We start from the raw sequence: 21,901 nt of genomic DNA, 5'->3' as shown, positions 1-21,901 counted from the left end.
TCTGATAGTGCCGAGGATTGTCAGCAGATACAACAGGATATAGATAGATTGAAGACTTGGGCATAGAAATATCAGATGGAGTTTAATTTGAACAAATGCGAGGTGATGCATTTTGGAGGATCAAATATAAGTATGAATTATACTGTAAATGGTAGGATGCTGAGGAACATTAACATACAGAGGGGTCTGGGCGTGCAGGTTCACAATTCCCTAAAAGTGGCAACACAGGTGGCCAAGGTGATTAATAAGGCATATGGCATGCTTGCCTTCATCAGCCGGGGCATTGATCACAGGAGTTGGGAAATCATGGGCGAGATTCTCCACTCCCGCGGCGGTTGGGAGAATTGCCTGGGCCGCCAAAATTTCCCGGGACACCGGTCCGACGCTCTCCCGCGATTCTCCCAAGCGGCGGGAACAGCCCCATCGAGTTCCGCGGGCCGCAGGCCGGAGAATCGCCGGAGACACCCAAAATGGCGATTCTCCGGCACCCCCACTATTCTCAGGCCCGGATGGGCCGAGCGGCCAGGCCAAAACGGCGGGCTCCCCCCGGCGCCGTCCACACCTGGTCGCTGCCGTCGTGAACGGTGCGTGAACGCTGGGGGGGCGGCCTGCGGGGGGGGGAGGGGGGATCCTGCGCCGGGGGGTACCTTAAATGTGGCATGGTCCGCGATCGGTGCCCACCGATCGTCGGGCCGTCCTCTCTGAAGGAGGACCTCCTTCCTTCTGCGGCCCCGCAAGATCGTCCGCCATATTCTTGCGGGGCGGACTTAGAGAGGACGGCAACCACGCATGCGCGGGTTGGCGCTGGCCAACCCGCACATGCGCGGATGACGCCAGTTATGTGGCGCCGGCCGCGTCATCTATGCGGTGCCGCCTTTACGCGGGCGACAAGGCCTGGCGCGTGTAGATGACGCGGCCCCGATCCTAGCCCATTGTCAGGGCCTGAATCGGTCGGGATCGGGGCCGTTTCGCGCCGTCGTGAACCTCGACGGCGTTCACGACGGCGCGGCCACTTCGGCGCAGGAGTGGAGAATCCCGCCCCATGTTGCAGCTATATAAATTCTTGGTTAGGTCGTATTTGGAATATTGCGTGCAGTTCTGGTCACCACATTATCAGAAGGGTGTGGAAGCTTTGGAGAGAGTGCAAATAAGGTTCACCAGGATGTTGCCTGGTCTCGAGGGTATTTGCTATGAGGAGAGGTTGAATAAACTAGGATTGTTTTCACTGGAGAGACAGGCTGAGGGGAGGCCTAATTGAGGTCCACAAAATTATGAGATGCATGGACAGGGTGGATAATCAGAGGCTTTTTCCAAGGGTGGAAGTGTCAATTACAAGGAGTCACAGGTTCAAGAGGGCAAAGTAGAAATATGTATCAACTCTCCACCATCAACAACCAAAAACCTCACAAAAATACGATCAACTTAAACCGAGCCCATCTTTTTTTTGCAAAGATGTCTGCATCCTCCGGCACATCAAAATAACAGTTCTTTATCTCAGAAATCACTTGGAGGCATGCCAGGTACACCACTCCAAACCAAACTCTCCATTTTATGCAGGGCGGCTTTGGCATTGTTAAAAGCCACACGCTTCTTTGTCATTTCATCCACAAAGTCCTGGTAAATCCTGATGGCGTGGCCTTCCCACGTGTCTTCCCAATGCTCCTCAGCCCATTTCTGGACCTGTTCCATCGAATCATAGAATTTACAGTGCAGAAGGAGGCCATTCGGCCCATCGAGTCTGCACCGGCCCTTGGAAAGAGCACCCCACTTACGCCCACGCTCCATCCTATCCCCGTTACCCAGTAACCCCACCTAATCTTTTTGGAAACTAAGGGCAATTTAGAATGGCTAATCCACCTAACCTGCACATCTTTGGACTGTGGGAGGAAACCGAAGCACCCGAAGAAAACCCACGCAGTCACGGGGAGAATGTGCAGTCTCCGCACAGACAGTGACCCGAGGTCGGAATTGAACCTGGGACCCTGCAGCTGTGAAGCAACTATGCTAACCACTGTGCTACCGTGCTGCCCAGTCCTTCTCCTGTTAGATGTGCAAACTTACAATAACAGCTCCTGGTGGTCCGTTAGGTGGGGGCTTCTGCCAGAGTGTTCAATGAGCTCGATCCAGCTCGGGAGGGAATGAGAATTCACCCTCACCCACCATCTTCCCAAACATCCTTGAGAAGTACTCTGTGGGAGTTAGGCCTTCCATACCTTCCGGTAACCCCACAATTCTGAGATTCTGTCTCCTAGTGCGGTTCTCCATATCATCCACCTATCATACTGTTGAACAGATAGGATTTTACATTAAAATAATTACAAAAGCTGGGCAAATAGTGCCAAGAAATTAGTACCCTAGCAGGAACCACCTTGTATGCAACTTCTCTCTACATGCTGCTAACGGAAGCTGAGCCCACAATTTCAATTCTTTAGCAGACTGCTAGCTTCACTGAGCTGACACCACCTCGGGGTTTCTGCAAAATCACTTTCCCAGCCTCAACAAACTATAAATGCAACCAGGAATTCTTTTGAGCCCTAACACTTTCCAACGCTGAGCCAGCAGCATTCTGCTGCCCTCGCAGCTCCTCGGGACTTTTCGAAGCCTTAACTTCCTGGAGCCTAGCTACAGGACCACTTTTGCTGTCTGGATCCTCTTCTTCTGCCTCCCAACACACCCAGTTAGATAGGCTCACCCTTTTCCCTCCAACACCAGTCCCGTGGCTGGGTTTTCATGCTACGATCATCACCCAGGCCATGATCTCTACCACAGCCCTGAATAATCCAGAATGTTGAGTTGAGCATGGACAGCCTGTCCCGCTCTGCCTATGTACCAAACTCCCAAGGCATGCTGGGACTCGTAGTCCTTCGCCTCAGCCCAGAATATATCCTGGGGAGACTACTAAGTTCATATTTTTTAACATTTCTAATAAATTACTCCCAACACCATGATCTCTTGAGCAATAACATTTTATGTTGCATTCAAATATGTATCAATGGATTCTTCTGTATCCATCCTCCTTGTGACAACTTCAAAGAACTCTAATACATTTTTGAACACTCAAAAGCATGTTGCTCCTCTCTGCTTGTTGCCCGCCACTGCAGGAAAGAAATGGTATTGGGGTAGCTTTGTTAGTACGAGAAGGAATAAGTACAATAGCAAGAAATGATCTTGGATCGGAAGATGTAGAATCCATATAGATGGAGGTAAGAAATAATAAGAAATAAGGGGAGGAAGACATTGGCTGCAGTACTCGCTAGATCCCCAAACAGTAGCTATACAAACTCTTGGTTAAGGAGGGCATGTAAAAAAGGCAGTACATTAATCATTCATTTGTGTTGATGTGTATTGGGGAAATCAAATCGGCAGAGGCAACCATGAGGAATTTCTAAAGTGTATTCAGGACAGTATTTCCTAAAAGAATATGTCGTGAATCCAACCAGGATCAGGCTATTTTGGATCTCGTTATGTGGAATGAGGCAGGTTTAAGAGATAATCTCAGAGTAAAAGGTCTCCTAGGAAACAGTGACCACAACAACAATAAAGAGGGAGAAGATAAACTAGCACGTAATATAAAAATGGACAATAAGAGCTTCTTTAAATATATAAAAAGGACAGCGTTCCTGTGCTGTACTTATCTTTGTTCTTTATACAGACCCCGGAAGTAGAAGATTTTAGTTTAGATGGGCAGCATGGTCTCCGCAGGCTTGGAGGGCCGAAGGGCCTGTTCTTCTGCTGTACTTTTCTTTGTTCTTTGTAGAGGCCAAAGTAAACATCGGCCCTTTAGAAAATGAAATAATAATGAGGAATCAGGAAATTAGTTAAGTGAATATTTTATGCCAGTGTTTCAAAAAAAAATATTTTATTGGTATTTTCAATTTATACACAGTAACACTTTATGTTTAATAGTTACAGCACGTGTAGTTCTTATATACATATTGTCAGTCTTGGTGTGTCCACCCCCTCCTTGGTATCCCCCTTTTTCGTTCAGTGTGTTCTGTCGCCTAGCTCCTCTTCTCCCCTTCCCTCAATCCCCCCCTCCTCTTTGTTTTCTGTTGCATGCCTTGTGGGTTTGAGGTGGGGGGGGGGGGCTTCCACCCCCTCCCCCTCTCCCATGCTTCTCCCTGTAGTTCCCCTGAATTCCCTCCTCTCTTCCTCACCCCCCTCCCCCCAGAGTTGTGTGTCCCTGTCTTTCTTCTCCCACCTCTCTCTTTTTCCCCTAATCGCTGTTGGCATCGAATAGGTCTTGGAATAGGCCGACGAATTGTTCCCATGCTTTGAGGAAGCTTTCTTCTGACCCTCGGATGGTGTATTTGATCTTCTCCAAATGGAGAAATTTCGCCAGGTCTGCCAGCCAGTCTGCAGCTGTGGGTGGTGCTGCTGATTACCAGCTGAGCAGGATTCTCTGGCGTGCGATTAGGGAAGTGAAAGCTAGTGCGTCGGCCCTCTTCCCCATGTGTAGCTCTGGCTGTTTGGATACCCCGAAGATTGCCACTCTCGGGCATAGCTCCACCCTCACCCTCACAACCTTGGACATTGCCTCGGAGAAGGCTGTCCAGAACCGTACAAGTTTGGGGCAGACCCAAAACATGTGGGTATGATTGACTGGGCCTCTCTGGCACCGTATACAATTATACTCCGCCTCTGGGAAGAATCTGTTGATTCGGGCTCTAGTCAGGGGCGGCCTGTGCACCACCTTGAATTGCATGAGGTAACTTCTCCTTGCCCTGTGCAGGGGGAGGTGGAGTTGGCCCTGCTGAGTGTTTCGCTCCAGAGTCCTCAGCCCACTTCTGTCCCCAGTTCATCTCCCCATTTTCGTCTGACTTCATCCAATGGCAGTCTCCCCCTGTCCTGTAGTTGTCCGCAGTTTCCCCCTTACTGTCCATGTTTATTAGGTCTTCTAGTAATGTGGTTCCCATGCCCTGGGGTATCCTACTGTTTCCTTGTGGAGAAAATGCTTTACCTGTAGGTGTCAAGTTCCTGTCTTGTCGGTAGTTTGAGCTCCTCTGTCAGTTCGCCCAGTGTTGCTAGTCTTTTTTACCCCAGTGCTCATGGTGGAAGATATTAATAACATTTCCAAAATACTAAATAATCGAAGAACAAAAGCGGAGTAGGAAATAAATTAAATAACTATCATTCAAAGAAAAGTACTAAGGAAACTAATGGGGCTAAAGACCGATATGCCCCGGGGCCTGTTGGATTGCAGTTTAGGATATTAAAGGAAGTTGCTCCAGAGATACTAGATGCCCTGGTAGTAATTTTCCAAGAATTCTTAAATTTTGGAAAACCCTAGAGGATTGGAAAACTGTTAATTAATTCATAAAGGGATAGAAACAAAAACAGTTAACTATTGGCCAGTTAGCTTAACTTCTGTCATTGGGAAAATGTTAGAGTCCATTATAAAAGGATGTAATAGCTGAGTACTCAGAAATACATAATATAATCAAGCAGAGCCAACATGACTTCATGAAGGGGGAATTATGCCTGACAAATTTATTAGAATTCTTTGAGATGGTAATGAGTAGGATAGATAAAGGGGAATCAGTAGTTGTAATCTATTTGGATTTCCAAAAATCATTTGATACAGTACAGTACAAAAGGCTACTTAATAAGAATGGTGTTGGGTGTAATATATTAGCATGGATGAAGGATTCACTAACTATTAGAAGACAGAGTTGGGTTCAGAGGGATACTTTCAGGATAGCAATCTGTAACTAGTAGAGTGCCACAGGGATCAGTGCTGGGGCCATAATTATTTACAATATATATGAATGACTTGGTTGAGGAAAATGAATGTACTATTACTAAGTTTGCGGATGACACAAAAATAGGTGGGAAGTGGCGAGAATGACGCAAAGGGCGAAATTTTCCTGACCCCCATGGCATGCTTTGCAGCAGCAGAGCCAGCCCACCATTCACTGGTGACTGGATCTTCTGGTCCCGCTGCTGTCAATGGGGTTTCCCGTTATTTGCACCTTCTGCTGCTCGGGAATCTGCGGCATAGAGTTGCCCTTGGCTGTACCAGAAGATCTTGCAGTGGAAATGGTTGGAAAATCCCACCCAAAGAGTCCACAGAGGGATATGACAGGTTAAATACTGGACAAAAAACTAAGCAGATGGAATATAATGTTGGAAAATGTGAAGTTATGCACTTTGGTAGGAAGAATAAAGGAGCAGAATATTAGTTAAATGGAGAAACCCTGCAGAAAGCCACAGCACAGAGATTTGGGGGCCATCGTGCATATATCACACAACGTTAGTGTGCAAGTTCAGCAGGTAATAGGAAAGGCAAATGGAATGTTGGCCTTTATTTCAAAGGGAATGGAGTATAAAAATAGGGAAGTCTTGCTAAAACTATATAAGGCACTAGTTAGACCGTACCTGGAATACTGTCAGCGGTTTTGGTCCCCATATCTTAAAAAAAGATACACTGTCATTGGAGGCAGTCCAGCAAAGGTTCACTAGCTTTATCCCAGGTATGGAGGGATTTTCGTATGAGGAGACATTGAGTAGGTTGGACTTGCACTGTTTGGAGTTGAGAAGGAAGAACAGCAACCTTATTGAGACATATAGGATTCTCAGGAGGCTTGACAGGGCAGATGCTGAGAGGTTGTTTCCCTTATGGGCTAGTCTAGGACCAGAGGGCATAATCTCAGAGTAAGGGGCAAGCCATTTAAGACAGAGATGAGGAGAAATTTCTTATCTCAGAGAGTAGCGAACCTCTCAAATTCTTTATTGCAGAGGGCTGTAGAGGCTTGGTGGTTAAGTATGTTCAAGGCTGGGGTAGGTAAATTTTTAATCAGTGATGGAATTAAGGATTATGAGGATAAGGTGGTAAAGTGGAGTTGAGGATTAACATATCAGATCGGTCATGATCTCATTGAATGGCAGGGCAGACTCGATGAGACGAATGGCCTACTTCTGCTCCTACCTTATGGTCTTTTGGTTATGGTCTGTTCAGAATTCTCGTCAGGCATCAGCCACTGATGCAATATGGGGTTTTGATCCAGAAAAGGTCCCCAAATCTCAGGATCCTGACACCTCTATAAAAATCCTGCTCCCTGCCTTTGCTCTGTGAAGAACAACATTTACTGTGCTGAATATTTGTGAGAATACATACACAGATGAGTGTGATACCTCTATTATTAATGTTTATAACATATACTTATTTTTAAAATGGACACCTGAAATAATTATTGGATAGACATTTGTGTCTTTATAGTATTAAACAATGATGGATAAGTGGTTATATATAAAGAGTAGACTGTATTGTATGATGTTTGAAATAAAAGTACGAACATATACATCTAATGTGCAAAGTGTAATTTTACAAACATGTACATTTTAAATTCAGGTACACTCAAGCCACAGCGCTAGCAGCATATAGAACTCATCAGAAAATATCTTAGTTGAACTTTGATACTCATTGATGTGATTCTAAAATTGTTGCATGTTGCAAATGAAAAACACACTTTATTTGAAATCTCCACTGTTGCCACTTCTTTCCAAATGAACATTAGATTTGAGAGGAACGGTACAACCAGAGTGTATGATAAGCAAGGTGTGAATGAAACCAAGGGACTTCCTACTCTGGGAATTGTTTGCGTTTGAGGGAGGGTACTGGGTTTAGCATTGTTGCCATAAGATTTCAAATACTCAGGTTATCTGAGTTGTACTTGGATAAGTCCATCATAGATTCCTCTGCCAGTTCGGCAAGCAACTGCGGGCAAATCAGGCACTATTTCATCCATCCACTTCTTCCTCCTCAGAGTGGTGTTCACCTTCCTTCTCATGTATCTCCCGTGTTCTTTGCAACAAAATGTTGTGCAGAGAACGACAATGCTATTATTGCACAGCAGAGAACGACAATGCTATTATTGAATACTGAAGAGCTTCCTGACCTTTCTGGCACCTGAATTTTCCCTTTCAGCAATCCAATGCCGTTATCTATGATCACCCTCCACGCTTATGAGGCTCTGGTTGTAGCTTTCCACTGCATCAGTGGCATGGCTCTTCCCAGGTGTCAAAAAGATGTTTAAAGGGTAACCCTTGTCTCCAAGGAATCATTGCAAATCAATAGCTTCAGTATCTTTATAAAAACTAAGATTTAAAAAATAACAGTGTATTATGACATATCCTTGTATCAATAAAATGTTTTTTTTAGACTGAGCCCCACTTCTTATCTACAGGTAGTGAGGGTCAACACAATCGGTGAAAGGGGTGAGGAATGAAAGAAACTACAAAAATGATCATTTATAGGGCACAGTTAGCAAAAAGGTTTTCTGGATCATCCATTTCCAGTATGACTTGATGGTAATATATCGTAATCTTGATTTTTTTTTTTAATAATCAGCAATAATACTGAATCCTCTCTATTTTCATTCCAGCTTGAAGATATGAAGGCTAAAAGTAAACAATCTTATTCAATTATTCACTTGTTTAAAACCAGTAATATCCGAACCATCACTATCATAAACCTTCTAGTTTGGTGAGTATTTCATAGAATCACAGAATAGTACAACTGAGAATTAGGCCATTTGGACCAACAGGTTACAATTACCGCCACAGTATGAAAAAAATCATAAAAATAGATAAAATATTAAGAACGATCAGCAGGATAAGAGTTATGTTCACGCACTTTCATAAAAACAAAGAATATCTGAGCACTAGTCAATTTGACTACGTTATCTTGCTTGACTAAAATCCATGAAACCTTCCTTATTTGTACATTTTAATATTCAACCTTGTGTTATTTATGAACATAGCTATTGGCTAGCTCCATAAAGATTTTAAAAATCTGAGAGACAAATAATTGTAATCTTGCATTTATCTCAAACGTAAAAACAGACAATGGTAGATAAACAGAGCAGGTCTTGCAGCATCTGGAGAGAGAAAAGAGCTAACATTTTGATTCTGTATGACTTCTTCAGAAATGAAAAGGGGTAGAAAATAATGGATTGTATAGTTGGGGGTGGAGGAGATGGGACAGAATAGAAAATCAGCGATAGGTCAGAGCTCAGGAGAAATTGATAAGGATGTCATGGACACAAGACAAAGGGAATGTTAATGGTGGCATTATGGATTACAGAAGTGCTGATAGAACCATAGAAACATTACAGCACAGAAAGAGGCCATTCGGCCCATCTGGTCCAGGTCAGTCCAAGGATACCCAGGTGCCCTTTTTAATCCCACCTTCCTGCACCCGGTCCGTAGTCCTATATTTTAGAGCACTTAAGGTGAATATCCTGGTACTTTTTAAAAGAGTTTAGGGTCTCTGCCTCCACCACCAACTTGGGCAGCAAATTCCAGACTCCCCTACCCTCTGTGTAAAAAATTCTTCCTCATGTCCCCTCTGCACTTTCTGCCACTTATCTTGAATCTGTGTCCCCCTGGTTCCAGAATTCTCCATCAAGGGAAACAGTTTTATCCTGTCCACTCATCACTTCCCTTCATAATGTTGTATACCTAAATTAAGTCATCCCTCAGCCTTCTTTGTTCCAAGCTAAATAACTCCAACCTATCCAATCTCTCCTCTTAGCTACAGTTTTCTAGCCCTGGCAACATTCTTGGAAACCTCTTCTGCACCCTCCAGAGCAATAACGTCCTTCCTGTAATGTGACCAGAATTGCACACAACAGGGGCATAAAGGTAAAGTCCCGAACCCCATAAAGGAAAAAGAAAAGCAAACAATCTATTGAACATTTCCTTTCTCTTTCAAAGCCCTTTTGAAGATCAATCCAGTTAGTCCCACTCCCCTGCTTTGCCCATATCCTTGCAAGTTTTTCTTCTACGGATATTTATCTTAATTCCATTTTGAAGGTGATCAGGTCTTCCAAATTCAGTGCATTCCAAATTCTAATCACTTGTTGAGTAAAAATGGTTTGCCTCATGCCGCATCTGTATCTTTTGTCAATCGCTTTAATTCTGGCCCCTGACTGTAGATTTTTCAGCCTTTGAAAACAGCTTCATTTTACTCAATATGTCTAAATCCAGCATAATTTAAGAAGCCTTTCACATATATCTTAATCTTAGACTTCTCAGCTCCAAGGAGAAATATAAACTTCTTTTGTTTATCCAAGTATTAATTCCTGGAACTATTGTATTAAATTTCGTATATACCCTCTCCAAAGCTTTTACAGCATTCCTAAAGTGTGGTTCCCAGAATTGGACACAACTTCACCAGGTGCAAACTAGTGTTTTTTTGTTCATTTACCCTGCCTTTTGACCTCCAAGCAGTTCCTCTAGCAACGGGAAGCTTGGCAGATGGGAATCCTATTTTGGCGGAAGGCCAAAATTCAATTTTCTGACGTTGGGATGAACTTTAGGAATTCTATTCTCAAAGGCAGGTTGAGCTTCACGACAAACAATGTCAGTTAATTCTTTTGCATGCATTAGCATGCTATGGATGCTCATTAAAAGGCCACTTCACCAAAATTAAGTTTCCCGTCAGTCAGAATTTATAACATTCACATTCACAACTGTATATAAGTAGTATGTACCTGGCGAGCTATGGTGAATGGACACTACTTTGACATTCTTGTGAACTTTTCACAAATTGTAGCCTCTTCACTCGGGTCCCGGTAGGATAAGCTGAGCATGGGAGGAAGGTGAAGAGTGAAAGGTGGGGTTGGGTGGAGTGAAAACTGGACACTGTAGGCAGGTTGGGGATGGTGGGGGTGATAGTGTGGACGGGTGGAGCAGAAGCTAGACATGGGAGACAGGCGAATGGGGAAAGGGAGGGAGACTGCAGGGAAGGGACAGACTACCCAGGGTGGGGAGTGAGGCAGTGAGGGAATGTGAGGGTTCTGGGGTGGATGGGATCACTGACTGAGGGAAGTGGAGCAGCAGGGCATCCTAGGCTGAAGCCCCTGGGATGCCTGGCTGGTTCTCCTCCTCCCCATGGGTGCCTGATAGGACCTCTATGGCTGCTCGAGGAGAAGGGCACCTGGAAGAAGGTTGAGGTGTTCTGTCCCTCTCTCGCTTTGTCACCACTTCACCCATGGCTAGAACAATGGAGTGCATGTTCCTGCACATATAAGTAACATTTTTAGTTACGTCTTGCTCCCCTTACAACAACATGTCCTTGTCTCCCTCCCAAAGGGAAGAAATCTGTCCCATAGTATGTAACCTCTTCTGCAGACAGGTACCATAGATGTGATATCACTGCCATGCAAAGGAAGGAGCCTTCCTCAACCTCACAATGGTAGAGGTTCTGGGTTTTCACTCTGCATCCCCTTTACAAAAAACACAACTTCTCTTTATTAAGAACTGAAAATCCTGGAAAAACTCAGCAAGTTTGGCAACAAATATGTAAAGAGAGTTAATGTTTTGAGTCCAATATGACTCTTCACCGGAAATGGATGAGTTTCTTATACCTTTTCTTTCTTTCTTCTGTAACTATTTGTGGGATTATTTTAGTAATCTGTAAAGTCATGTTCGGAGAGAAGATGTAATGTTATCCAATGCCACGAATACTTAATTAAGGGCAGCACGGTAGCGTTGTGGATAGCACAATCGCTTCACAGCTCCAGGGTCCCAGGTTCGATCCCGGCTTGGGTCACTGTCTGTGTGGAGTCTGCACATCCTCCCCGTGTGTGCGTGGGTTTCCTCCGGGTGCTCCGGTTTCCTCCCACAGTCCAAAGATGTGCAGATTAGGTGGATTGGCCATGCTAAGTTGCCCTTAGTGTCCAAAATTGCCCTTAGTGTTGGGTGGGGTTACTGCGTTATGGGGATAGGGTGGAGGTGTTGACCTTGGGTAGGGTGCTCTTTCCAAGAGCCGGTGCAGACTCGATGGGCCAAATGGCCTCCTTCTGCACTGTAAATTCTATGAATTAATATCACAAACAAAATGTATGTCCAAATAGAAGTATAACACTAAACTCCAGTTGCCGAGTGTGAAAGAATGGAAATACTTCAATAAACTTAAGGCAGAGTATAAAATAGATATAATTGACAAAAGAAGCAATGGTAGTTTGTGGAAAAACATTTTCATAGTAGTATGTGGAAAAATATTTTCATGCAGCTAGTGTTTAAAACCTGGAATGCATTGCCTGAGAATGTGATGGAGAATTAACAAATAACGGGATTATTATCAGAGAGGAAGAATATTCGGCATTATGAGAAAGAAGGCAGGGAGTGGCATGAGATGAATTACTTCTTCAGAGAGGCTGCAAAGACATCACAGGTGTAATGGCCTCTTTATGTGCTGCAGCCATTTAATGGATAATTGTATGATTATTAGCACTGAGGATAGCAGATAATGAACCTGCTTTCTCAGTCTGTCAGCAGCTGGATGGATCATTGGTAACCAACATGCTGTGTTACGTCTTGAGCCAATGGAAGGATAAAACTTGGTATGGAATCATACATACAGCAATGTATACAGCATTTGATTTTTAAATTCCATTACGGATGCTGCTATTTTTCACTGGAGGGAGGTAAATTTAGAAGGATAGTTAGCTGAAGGGAATCTTTCCGTTCACCTTTTAATTGAGATTAATATAGAATAAGAAGAGCGGATTTTGTGCTGATGCCTGGTGGAAAATGATTGGCAGAACAGGGAACACAAATGAAAGAGAAGAAAAATCCTAATAAAACAAAAATTGAAAAAGAGAGACGTGGGAGAAAAACTTAGACGATTGTTCTACAAGAAAATGTTTCTATTTTTTACAGGATGATTCTAACTGCTGAATACTTTGGCCTGTCCTTGAGCACTCCCAATCTCCATGGTGATGACTACTTGAATTGTTTCTTCTCTGCTGCTATCGAAGTTCCGGCCTATTTATCAGCTTGGCTTTTTCTCCAGAGATTTCCCCGAAGGTTAAGCCTTTCAGGCATACTTTTCCTTGGTGGAATTGTCCTTTTCTTCATCCAACTCGTACCTTCAAGTAATTTTTTTACTGTCCAGTTAAAATGATCAAAATATAAATTTGCTGAATATTTCATGATAAAATGAAATATGTAAGTGGTGTAATCCTTGAGAGATTTTAGCATTCAGTACACTGCAATGTTGTTGATCTTAGCTATGTTGCAAGGAGGAGGTGCTGAGAGGAGAACAGTGAGGGAGGGAAAATTGTTGGGTGACTAATCCTGGCCAGTTCCCACACACTTCATACATTACTTAACATCAGCATTGGCAGAAGAACAGAATCGTCAAACTACCTTCTTATCCCTAGTTATACAGTTGGCACCGTGGTTAGCGCCAGGGATCCTGGTTCAATTCCGACTTCAGATGACTGCCTGTGTGGAGTTTGCAGGTTCTCCCTGTGTCTGCATGGGTTTCCTCTGGGTGCTCCGGTTTTCTCCCTCAGTCCAAAGATGTGCAGATTAAATGGATTGGACATTCCAAATTCCCCCTAAGTGTCCACAGGTTAGGTCGGGTTATGGGGATAGGGCAGGGCCTGGCTCGGGTGCTCATTTGGAGGATCGGTGCCGACTATTTGGACATAGACATAGACATAGAAGTTACAGTGCAGCAAGAGGCCATTCGGCCCATCGAGTCTGCACCGGTTCTTGGAAAGAGCACCCTACCAAAGCCCACACCTCCACCCTATCCCCATAACCCAGTAGCCCCACCCAACACTTAAGGGCAACTTTGGACGCTAAGGGCATTTTAGCATGGCCAATCCACCTAACCTGCACATCTTTGGACTGTGGGAGGAAACCGGAGCACCCGGAGGAAACCCACGCACACACGGGGAGAAGGTGCAGACTCCGCCGGGAATCGAACCTGGGACCCTGGAGCTGTGAAGCAATTGTGCTAACCACTATGCTACCGTGCTGCCCCTATTTGAGCCGAATGGCCTCCTTCTGTGCTGTAGGAATTCTATGGAAAATACAAAAATCTTATATTTTATCATAATATGGAATAACTGAAACTTAGTTTATTTTTGCAAAATGAGGACTAGACACTTGAATATGTCGTATGGTGTGCTGTTTATTAATCTGTCCAATATACAAATACTGCTGCACCCAAACCCTGCAATACATTGCATCTCCATCTATGTGCTGTTGATTCACAACAGTAAGTGGATTTGATATCCGTTATTTTGAGAAAATTAAGGTAATTAAGAATTAAAGACAATGGTTGGGTGCGACCCAACCGTTAGATCCCGTCCTCAGTCATTGAATTACAAAAAATATCTACGTTTATTGAATAAAGTATAAAAATAAAACAACAATACACTTAAAAATTGACTAAAAGAACAAAAGGTATACTTATCAACAATATACTACAGACTTCACGACTTCAAATGAATAAGAATAATTTAATAATCTTTATTAGTGTTACACCAATCGAGAAGAATCAAAATGATTCCAACCATTTTCCCGGAAATCTACGTCTGCCTCAGTTAGCAAGTTCACAAAATGTGTCCACGCCTCTTTCCCAAAAACTCATGCACAGGGCCCCTTTACTTGATATATACAAAGAAGATGGTTCTTGAAACCCTCTTCTATACCTGATTTTGCCATCACCCCACCTCAAACTGAAGTTATTGTTAATAGCAAATTATTGTAAGGGTTAATTTCATTGGATCTGTTGCTACTGCCTTAAACAGGAAGACAATGGGGTGTTTCAAAATGTATTCCTCATATTGCCCTTATAAATTAGGCCCAATATTAGGCTAGTCAAGAACTGTTTCAGAATCACAGAATTGTTAAGGTGCAGCAGGAGGCAATTTAACCCATTGTGTCTGGACCATCTCTTCAAACAAACATCACGGCTTAGTTCCATCCTGTACCTTTTCCCTGTACCCTTGCACATTGGGCATTCCAGTCCCGACCATTCGTTGTGTGCAAAAGTGTGTTCTCCCATCGCACTTGCTTCTTTTGCAAATCACTTTAATCTGTGCCCTCTCATTCTTGATCCTTTTACGAGCAGGAATAGTTTCTCCCTTGTGATTTTGCCCATCCCCCTCATGATTTTCAACATCTATCAAATCTCTTTTTAGCCTGCTTCTTTCCAAGGAGAGCAGTCCCAACCTCTCCAATAACTGAAGTTTCTAATCCGTGCAACTATTCTTGAAAACTCTCACATTCTTCCTGTAGTGTGATTCCCAGAACTGTACACCGTATTCCAGCGAATGTCCAACTTGTGTTCTGTATAAATTAAGCAAAACCTCTTTACTCTTGAACTCTATGCCATATTAATAAAGCCCAGGATACAATATACTTTATTAACTGCTTTCTGCACCTGTCAATGATCTATGCAAGTATTTACCCAGGTCCCTCTGCTCCTGTGCGCCTTCTAAGAATTTTACCCCTTATTTTATATTGTCCTTCTGTGTTCTTCCTACCAAAAACACTTTCTGGACGTGCTGACTTTCCCAAGGGTGGGCAGGGACCTGGTGGGTGAGTTGGGGGCTCCGATTAGGCCCAAAGAAATTTCTGCGGGCTTGAAGGCAATGCAGTCGGGCAAAGCTTCGGGGCCGGATGGGTTCCTGGCAGAAATTTACAAGAAATTTTCGGGGATATTAGGACTGTTGCTGGTCAAGGCTTTTAACGAGGCGAGGGATAGAGGGGTGCTGCCCCCGACGATGTCATAGGCCACCATTTCGTTAATATTGAATCGGGACAAAAACCCGGAGCTGTGTGGGTCCTACAGGCTGATCTTGCTGCTCAATATGGACGCTAAACTGCTAGCCAAAGTGTTGGCATCCAGGATTGAAGGTTGTGTGCCGGAGGTGATTACGGAGGACTAAACTGGATTTGTCAAGGGTGGCCAATATTCGAAGTTGCTTAACGTGATTATGATGCCCCCGGAGGGAAGGAGAGTAGAGGTAGTTGTGGCCATGGATGCAGAGAAGGCGTTTGACCGGGTAGAGTGGGACTATCTATGGGAGGTGTTGGGATGGTTTGGGTTTGGTAGGGGCTTTGTCAACTGGATCAAGCTACTGTACCAGGCCCCGGAAGCTAGTGTAAGGACGAACAAGACAGCCTCGGACTATTTTAGGCTGTACCGGGGGACAAGACAGGGATGTCCTCTCTCCCCACTGCTGTTTGCGCTAGCCATAGAGCCGCTGGCAATTGCTCTGATAGCTTCTAGGGGCTGGAAAGGACTGGTTCGGGGAGGGGGGAGGGGGGTGGAGCATAGGGTATCGCTATATGCGGATGATTTACTCTTATATGTAGTAGATCCAGGGGCAGGGATGAGGGAGATTATGACGATTCTGGGGGGATTTGGCCGGTTTTCGGGATACAAACTGAGTATGACGAAGAGTGAGATGTTTGTAGTGCAGGCAAGAGGCCAGGATGGTTGGCTAGGGGAGCTACCGTTCAGGTTAGTGAGGGACTACTTTAGATATCTGGGGATACAAGTGGTGCGCGACTGGGGCTGGTTACACAAGTTGAACTTGTCCCGGCTGGTTGAGCAGATGAGGGGCGAGTTTCGGTGATGGGATGCGCTCCCGCTATCACTGGCGGGGAGGGTGCAGACGGTTAAAATGACAATATTGTCGAGATTTTTATTTGTGTTCCAATGCCTCCCGATTTTCATACCGTGGTCTTTCTTTAAGAGGATCAACAAAATCATTTTGGGCTTTGTTTGGGTGGGTAAGTCCCCACGGGTGAAAAAGGTGATGCTCGAGAGGAATTGGGGGGAGGGGAGCTCTCCCTGCCAAATTTTAGTAATTATTACTGGGCGGCCAATATTGCGATGATAAGGAAGTGGGTGGTGGGGGCTGGGGGGCTTGGGAGTGGATGGAAGTGGCCTCATGCAAGGGCACCAGCCTGGGGGTGCTGATAACGGCGCCATTGCCGTTCCCGCCAGTATTCCACCAGTCCCGTGGTGGTGGCGGCCCTGAGGATCTGGGGTCAGTGGATGAGATTTGTTGGTGCAGTGAGGGCATTGGTTTGGTCCCCAATATGTGACAACCATCGGTTCACTCCAGGGAGCTTAGATGGGGGATTTCGGGTATGGCAAAGGGCGGGGATTGAGAAGATGGGGGACCTGTTTCTGGAAGGGAGCTTTTCTAGCCTAAGGGCGCTGGAGGAGAAGTTGGGGCTGACAGCAGCGAATGATTTCAGATATCTACAGGTGCAGGACTTTCTGCGCAGGCAGGTACCATCCTTCGCACTCCTGCCATTAAGAGGGATTCAAGATAGGCTAGTGTCTCGGGGATGGGTGGGGGAGGGGAGCATCTCGGACATCTACAAAGAATTAATGGGGGCGGAGGAGACGCATATGGAGGAGCTGAAGCTGAAGCGTAAGTGGGAGGAGGAACTGGGGGGTGAGATGGAGGACGGCCTATGGGCAGAGGCGCTGAGCAAGGTCAACGCGACCGCTACATGGCAAGGCTCAGCTTGATCCAGTTTAAGGTGGTGCACCGGACGCTCATGACAGCGGCCCGGATGGGTAGATTTTTTGGGGCGGAAGACAAGTGTGTCAGGTGTGCGGGTGGACCAGCGAACCATGTCCACATGTTCTGGGCATACCCAAAGCTAGGGGATATTGGCAGGGGTTCGCCGATGTCATGTCCAGGGTATTGAAGACAAGGGTGGAAATGAGTCCAGTGGTAGCGATCTTTGGGGTGTTAGAGGACCCGGGTGTTCAGGAGGAGAGAGAGGCAGATGTTCCGTCCTTTTCCTCCTTGGTAGCCCGGCGATGGATGCTATTGGCTTGGAGGGAGTCTAGGCCTCCGAAGTCAGAGGCCTGTTTAACCGACATGATGAGCTTTCTTGGCCTGGAAAAGATCAAGTTCGCCTTGAGAGGGTCGGTGTCAGGGTTTGCCCGGAGGTGGCAACCATTCATTGACTTCTTTGTGGAGAATTAATTGTCAGCAGGGGGGGGGAGGGGGGGCTGGGGTAGTATAGAGTAGGGGGTTAAATAGGCGGGCCTTGTAGGGATGGATGTCGGCCGGCGGTTGCTTTTTGATTACTGTTCTTTGTACTCTATTGTTCTTGTACTGAGGTTGTTTGTTATGCCAAAAATACCTCATTAAAAATTGTTTGTTAAAAAAATATATATATCAAGCATATTGAGATTTGTACAGTATTGTTCAGGGTTCTTGTAAACGAATGTCTTTATTTTTCCTAGATTTTTCAGGACTTGCCACCGCGCTGGTGATGGCTGGAAAATTTGGGACCTCGAGCGCCTTCTCCATGGTTTATGTTCACACTGCTGAGCTGTACCCAACCGCGGTAAGGAACATGGGTGTCGGAGTGGGCTCCACAGCCTCCAGGGTTGGCAGCATCATCTCACCTTACATTTTTTATCTTGGTAAGTTATCAGTTTAACTTCTGTATGTAATTTATGGCCTATATGAAATCTGACTAATTTTCTTCTATTGACTCAAGCCTACTGGCCTCGTTGCTATCCGCTTATGTTTGGGCTCAGGAGAGGGTCACTAGAAGGGCCTGCCTCATTGCCAGGAGACCCTGCAAGACACAAGACATGACGCATGATTGAATCGCAGGTTGAGATGCTGATGGAGGGGGCAGTGTGGGGTTGGTGGTGATGGAGGGGGGGGGTGTTGGGAGGGGGTGGTGTTGGGGGTGGTGACACGCTTGCCATGAGGAACTGCAGCTCAGCCGGGTTTCACTTGCTCACCCGATGCTGACCTTTGCCTCGGCAACTGCCCTCTCTGCGGGCCCACTAACCAGGTCCAGTGCCCTCTGCTCTGCTGCGGTGAGGGGCTGCAGGTCCGGCGGTCCCTCTCCAGTCTTTTTCCTCTCCCTTCGGACATCTGTGCGGAGTTTGTGGGATGGGGGGTGGAATGGCGAGAGAGTGGGGGTGGTGTGCGAGGGTGGTGGGGTGGAGAGTGACAGATGGGGTGCAGAGGATGGTGGGTTGGGTGTACCCATATGGCCGATGTTAGTCTGCACAACCATGGGCCACGGAGGGCAGGCAGTGGGGTGCGCAGCAAGCTGGCTGCCTTGCAAGCCGTGGCAATGGCTGTCCATGCCTGGTCACCCCGATCCCATGGGAGGGCACCACGATGCCATGGTCCCATCCCTGGTCACCCCCGCCCAGCCAGCCCCCCCAATGGCAGGACAGGCGCCCCATGGTAGCGCCTGTGCATGTCCTACCTCTTCTCTCTCCTTCATCGGCCACGGCACTGTTTCTCGATTTTTGAAACCACAAGTGAAACACGCCACCGGTAATTTATCTGGATGGAGGCGGGGCATCGCAGAGGTCCCAGGGAATACTGGATCAGGCCCACTTGTCTCCAGGTTTCGCTCTGTGGGCTAGACAGCTGGTTTGTGATGCAGAACAAGGCCAGCAGCTCGGGTTCAATTCCCCGACCAGCTGAGAATTCTGAATTCTCCCTCTATGTACCCGAACAGGCGCCGGAATGTGGCGACGAGGGGCTTTTCACAGTAACTTCATTGCAGTGTTAATGTAAGCCTACTTGTGACAATAACATTTATTATCTTTTTACGAATGATATGTGAACGACGTTTACTGTACATGCGGAGTAGAGCGCATTGACGTCTCTGTCGAGGCATTCTGGCGGGCGCCCAGCGCCGGCCATGATTTTGGCCTCACGATCAATTCTCCGTCCAATCGCCTTTCCCCATTTTGGTATCGGTCGAAGGAAAATCCAGCCCCTTATGTATCATCCACCTTTGGCACGAGCATGATAGGGGAGCTTCAATCACTAGGACTCAATTCAATAATGTCATTTTGGAGCATACATTCAATTTTCTTTTGTACTTGTGATAACCTTTCTGCATTTAACCTATATGGATCATAGTTTCTGAGAACTGTGTCCCCCACACCTACATCATGCATTGCTACCTCCATTCTACCTAATTTATCCCCACAAATACATTTATAGGACTGCAGTAACTCTTTCAATTTGCTCCGGGGCGGGATTCTCCCCTACCCGGCGGGGCGGGCCGTACTAGCACCAAGAAGTGGCGTGAACCACTCCAGCGTCTGGCCGCCCAGAAGGTGCGAAATCCTCTGCACCTTCAGGGGCTAGGCCGGCGCCGGCCTTGTTGGCGCCGCGCCAGCCAGTGCGGAAGGGCTTGGCGCCGCGCCAACCGGTGCTGAAGGGCCTCCGCCGGCCGGCACAAGTTGGCGCATGCGCGGGAGTGCCGGCCATGGCGGAGGTTGACAGCAGCCGGCGCAGAGGGAAAGAGTGCCCCACGGCACAGGCCCACTCGCGGATCGGTGGGCCCTGATCGAGGGCCAGGCCACCATGGGGGCACCCCCTTGGACCAGATCCCCCCGCGCCCCCCAGAGGACTCTGCAGGCCGCCCGTAGAGCCAGGTCCTGCCGGTACGGGCCTAGGTTGATTTACGCCGGCGGGACCGGCCGAAAACGGGCGGCCGCTCGGCCCATTGCGGGCCAGAGATTCACCGGTGGGTGGGGGCACTGCCAGCGGCCGCCGACCGGCGGGGCGAGATTCCCACCCCGGCGCCGGAGAATTCAACAGCCGGCGGCGGGGCGGGATTCAAGCCGCCCCCCGGCGATTCTCCGACCCGGCGGGGGGTCGGAGAATCCAGCCCCCGGTTCTTATCTGGAAGATAACTTAACCGGTTCTTTAAATTTTTCCAGATTTCCTCATTACCCAAATTAATTTTAGGGAAGTCACTGTCAGAATTTAACCCTGCTTCTTCGCCCTGTTTAATTATTATCAAGATCTCCTGCTTGTCTGTTTCCCCGCTACGAAACTGAGAGTCTGTGCTTTCATGGCAGCCATTCCTTTCAATAATAATAATCTTTGTTAGTGTCACAAGTAGGCTTACATTAACATTGCAATGAAGTTACTGTGAAAACCCCCTAGTCGCCACACTACGGCGCTTGTTCGGGTACACAGGGAGAATTCAGAATGTCCAATTCACCTAACAGCACGTCTTTCGCGACTTTATGTGAGAGGAAACCAGAGCACCCAGAGGAAACCCACGCAGACACGGGGAGAACGTGCAGACTCTTCACGGACAATGACCTAAGCCAGGAATCGAACCCTGTTCCCTGACGCTGTGAAGCAACAGTGCTAACCACTATGCTATCGTGCAGCCCATTCTGCCTGATGGATTTGTTTTAAGTTGGAATCACGTTGTTGTAATTTCCATCAGTCTCTTTGAATTAAGCACATCTGTATCTATCCCTTTGTCTGTTTTACCTTCATTCAAATGGATGGAGAAACCTGGGGCTGGATTCTCTAATCCCGCATGGCGCACCGCCAAAGCGCACATGCGCACTGGCCTCCTTCAACGCGCCGGCCCCGACGCAACATGGCGCAGGGCTACGGTGTTCGGCGCGTAGGAAAGGAGGCCCCCAGCCAGAGAGGCCGGCCCGCCGATTGGTGGGCCCCAATCGTGGGCCAGGCCACATCGGTGGCCCCCCTCGGGGTCGGACCTCCCCCACAGGCCGCCCCCGACCCTTCAACGCCGTGTTCCCGCCGGCTGAGAGCAGGTGTGGACGGCACCGGCGGGACTCGGCGTTTTTACGACGGCAGCTCGGCCCATCCCGGGCCGAGTAGCGGTGGGCCGGCCGTGTAGAGCGGCCACCGACCGGTGCCCCACCAACCACGCCGGCGCCATTGGCGCCGATTCTCTGCTCTGCGGAGAATCCCGTGCTGGCGGTGTGGCGCAATTCGCGCCGGTCGCGGGGATTTTGCGGCCCGGCCTCGGGCTGAGAGAATCCCGCCCCGATCTCATTTGTCTCATCTTGTGCTCACAACTCCTCCCTTTTTTGTCTTCTCTGATGGACCTGTAATCTCATCACTGCACAAGCAAGAAATATCGCCGGTGGGGCTGGGCAATTTCTTTTAAGCTGAAGTTTCTACTGGCTGTTCAACTACAGCAGGCATCACTACTGTCTGTGATCCTGCTCTATCATTCCCTAGAATTAAGAGAATTCCTGCAATGGGCAATGTTTGTACCATTCCTACAACTACTTCTCCCCTCTTCAAGCCAGTACTTAAGTTTATTCCTACCAATGGAATTTTTATTT

General features: G+C 47.0%; 1 protein-coding gene across 1 annotated transcript in view; it reads left to right on the top strand.

Moving 5' to 3' along the window:
• The window catches only part of LOC140427046 (organic cation/carnitine transporter 2-like), a 164,466-nt gene that overhangs the window by 92,690 nt on the left and 49,875 nt on the right, over positions 1–21,901 (top strand). The window contains exons 6-8 of the mRNA XM_072512475.1: positions 8,385–8,485; positions 12,670–12,884; positions 18,032–18,214. Coding sequence (XP_072368576.1) covers positions 8,385–8,485; positions 12,670–12,884; positions 18,032–18,214 — 499 coding nt within the window. The remainder of the gene's footprint in view (positions 1–8,384; positions 8,486–12,669; positions 12,885–18,031; positions 18,215–21,901) is intronic.

This window comes from Scyliorhinus torazame, chromosome 7 (genome assembly GCF_047496885.1).
Source record: "Scyliorhinus torazame isolate Kashiwa2021f chromosome 7, sScyTor2.1, whole genome shotgun sequence".
Taxonomy (NCBI): Eukaryota; Metazoa; Chordata; class Chondrichthyes; order Carcharhiniformes; family Scyliorhinidae; genus Scyliorhinus; species Scyliorhinus torazame.
This window is presented reverse-complemented; position numbering and strand designations above follow the sequence as displayed.